We start from the raw sequence: 2,643 nt of genomic DNA, 5'->3' as shown, positions 1-2,643 counted from the left end.
CCCAACTGCTCCAGAGGTGGGCAATAACATCACTGAACAAGTTGATTATGGTAAAAAGTAGGTGAAAGAAAAAGAGAGAAGGGGGGCCCTCTTGTGGGACAGTGGTATAGTTCCCTACTCCTGGGTCTGCGTAAAAAATGCTGGACCCTCAGAAGCCAGAGTACGAAGTGTCTCCGGATTCCGAGATGGTGATGATGGAGTGCCGCTGCCGCCGGCTTGTCGTAACGGTGGCCCACCTCCGCCTGGCAATGCAGCCTATGTCCTCCAGACACTCGTACATCCTCATGCGGAACTTGGCACCTGCGAAGGCATACAGGAAGGGGTTGAGGCAGCAGTGTAGGTTGCCCAGGCAGGCCGTCAGGGAGTAGCCGGTGTCCATCCGCTCCTCGAAGTTGCAATCCCGGCCGATGGCGCCGAGCCGGTGCAGGGTCTCCAGGAACATCATCACGTTGTATGGGGTCCAGCACAGGAAGAAGACGATGACCACGGTGGCGATGACCTTGATGGCGCGCCTCTCCTTTTGCCGCTGCGCATTGTGTGATTGCATGAGGGTCACGCCGATGTTCAGATAGCTGTAACTCATGACCCCCAGAGGTAGGAGGAAGCCGGTGATGTGGTAGAAGAAGCGTAGGCCCACGATCCACCCCTTGGACTCACTTGCCCCGTAATTGTGGGCACACTTGTGGGTGCCGTTGCCATCCATGGAGTGCAAGAACAGCAAGTCTGGGATGGCTAGCAGTAGGCAGAAGAACCACACAGCCAAGCAACTAACATAGACCCTCCAGGGCCTCCTCCTCTTGTAAAGCTGGACGGCGTGGACGATGGAGAGGTAACGGTCAAAGCTGATGCAGCCGAGAAGGTAGATGCTGCCGTAGAAGCTGATGTTGTACAGGGCCCCCAGGACCTTGCAGAACATGTCCCCGAAAACCCACTCGCTGGCCGCTTCCACCGCCCAAAATGGCAACCCCCCCACTAGCAGAAGGTCAGCCGCAGCGAGGTGAAGGACGTAAATCTCTGTCACCGCTAGACGCTTCACGTTCCTGGCCAAGACCATCATCACCAGCCCATTGCCTAGTAGGCCCACCAGGAAGATGGCGACGTAGAAGGTGGGGATGAACACCCGGTTGAAGGCCAAGCTGTGGCCTGGGTTGCACGGCTGGCTCAGGCAGATGGTGGCGCTTTCGCACGGATCGTAACTGGAATTTGTCAGCACCTCGTAGCTGGTGTTCCCCGTAAAAAAGCTGGAGAGATTGAAGTCGGTAAAATTCTGCGACGGAGAGAGAGAGAACGGACAATGAGTTAGGCTGAAGAAGAGAGAGAGGAAAAATTAAAAACCAAGAATTGCGTTCCCTGAAAGCTCGCGATTCCAAACAAACCTGTCGGTCCATAACCTGGTGTCGCGTGTGACCTCTGACCTGGTGCCCAGCCCAAAGCCACCGGCAGATGATGGTCTGGTGATCCATTAGACAGAACGTGGTCGGTGAAATGGTGATCGCTTCCACCATTAATTGGGGAATGGCCCAAGGTTGGCTTGTGAGGTTTAACCTGCGAACTTTGGCGTGAAGTTTTAAAATCGCCTGTCCTTGTCTGTGAGATTTCTTACTAAGGAGCCCAACTCGAGCTCACTTGTGCCTACGACAGATCTATGATGCATCCTGACTGTCGACCAAATTTAATTCTGTTCCCTCCAGGACACCCTGGTCCACACTTCCTTCACCCCCAACACCTCCCCATAGCCCTACGGCATCTTCCTCTGTAACCGACGAAGGTGCAACACCTGCCCATTTACCTCCTCCGTCCCCAGTATCCAAGGGCCCAAACATACCTTCCAGGTGAAGCAACACTTCACCTGCATTTCCCAGAATTGAGTCTACTGCATTCGCTGCTCACAATGTGGTCTCCTCTACATTGGGGAAACAAAGCGTAGACTTGGTGACCGCTTCGCAGAACATCTATATTCTGCTCGCAAAAAAGACTCTGAACTACCTGTTGCCTGCTACTTTAACACACCACCTTGCTCCCTGGCCAATATCTCTGTCTCCGGCTTGCTGCAATGTTCCAGTGAAGCCCAATGCAAGCTGGAGGAACAACACCTCATTTTCCACTTGGGGACCCTACAGCCCTCCGGACTCAATATTGAGTTCAATAATTTTAGGGCCTAAACTCTCCCATGTCCCATGCCCCACCCCACACACCAGGCCTTGTTACCACATAGCCTGCCACTGCACACCCCCTGTTGTTAGTCCTAACAGTCCCCATTAATAACTACTCACCCTCCCAGCCTGGTTGTTAGCAAATCCTTTGTCCAACTGTCTTTCTCTCTCTTTGGGCTCTATCCTATCGTTTACTCCCTACCCCGTCCACCTCCTTATTTTCTGCATATAAACTGACGTTTTCCCAGCCACCATCAGTTCTGAGGAAGGGTCACCGGACCCGAAACGTTAACTCTGATTTTTCTCCTTCACAGATGCTGCCAGACCTGCTGAGCTTTTCCAGCAACTTCTGTTTCTGTTCCTGATTTACAGCATCCGCAGCTCTTTTGGGTTTTAACCAAATTTAATTCTTGTGCAGACGATTCAAACTTGCCCAGAAGATATTTTGCAAAAATTGAATGGATGGGGTTTGTAGATGATTGGTGTCATT

The 2,643-nt window shown here is 52.6% G+C and overlaps 1 protein-coding gene across 1 annotated transcript; it reads right to left on the bottom strand.

Moving 5' to 3' along the window:
• Positions 1-148: 148 nt before the first annotated feature.
• Positions 149-1,505, bottom strand: LOC109925415 (C-X-C chemokine receptor type 3-like). The gene is made up of 2 exons (XM_020525361.2): positions 1,377-1,505; positions 149-1,267 (listed from the first exon to the last, which is right to left on the bottom strand). The coding sequence occupies exons 1-2, from the start codon at positions 1,503-1,505 to the stop codon at positions 149-151; spliced, it is 1,248 nt and encodes a 415-aa protein (XP_020380950.2).
• Between the last annotated feature and the right edge of the window lie 1,138 nt (positions 1,506-2,643).

The sequence above is a fragment of the Rhincodon typus genome, unplaced genomic scaffold (assembly GCF_021869965.1).
Source record: "Rhincodon typus isolate 14 unplaced genomic scaffold, sRhiTyp1.1 hic_rhity00003833, whole genome shotgun sequence".
NCBI lineage: Eukaryota > Metazoa > Chordata > Chondrichthyes > Orectolobiformes > Rhincodontidae > Rhincodon > Rhincodon typus.
Note: the sequence above shows the minus strand (reverse complement) of the source record. Positions and strands in the feature narration are given on the sequence as shown.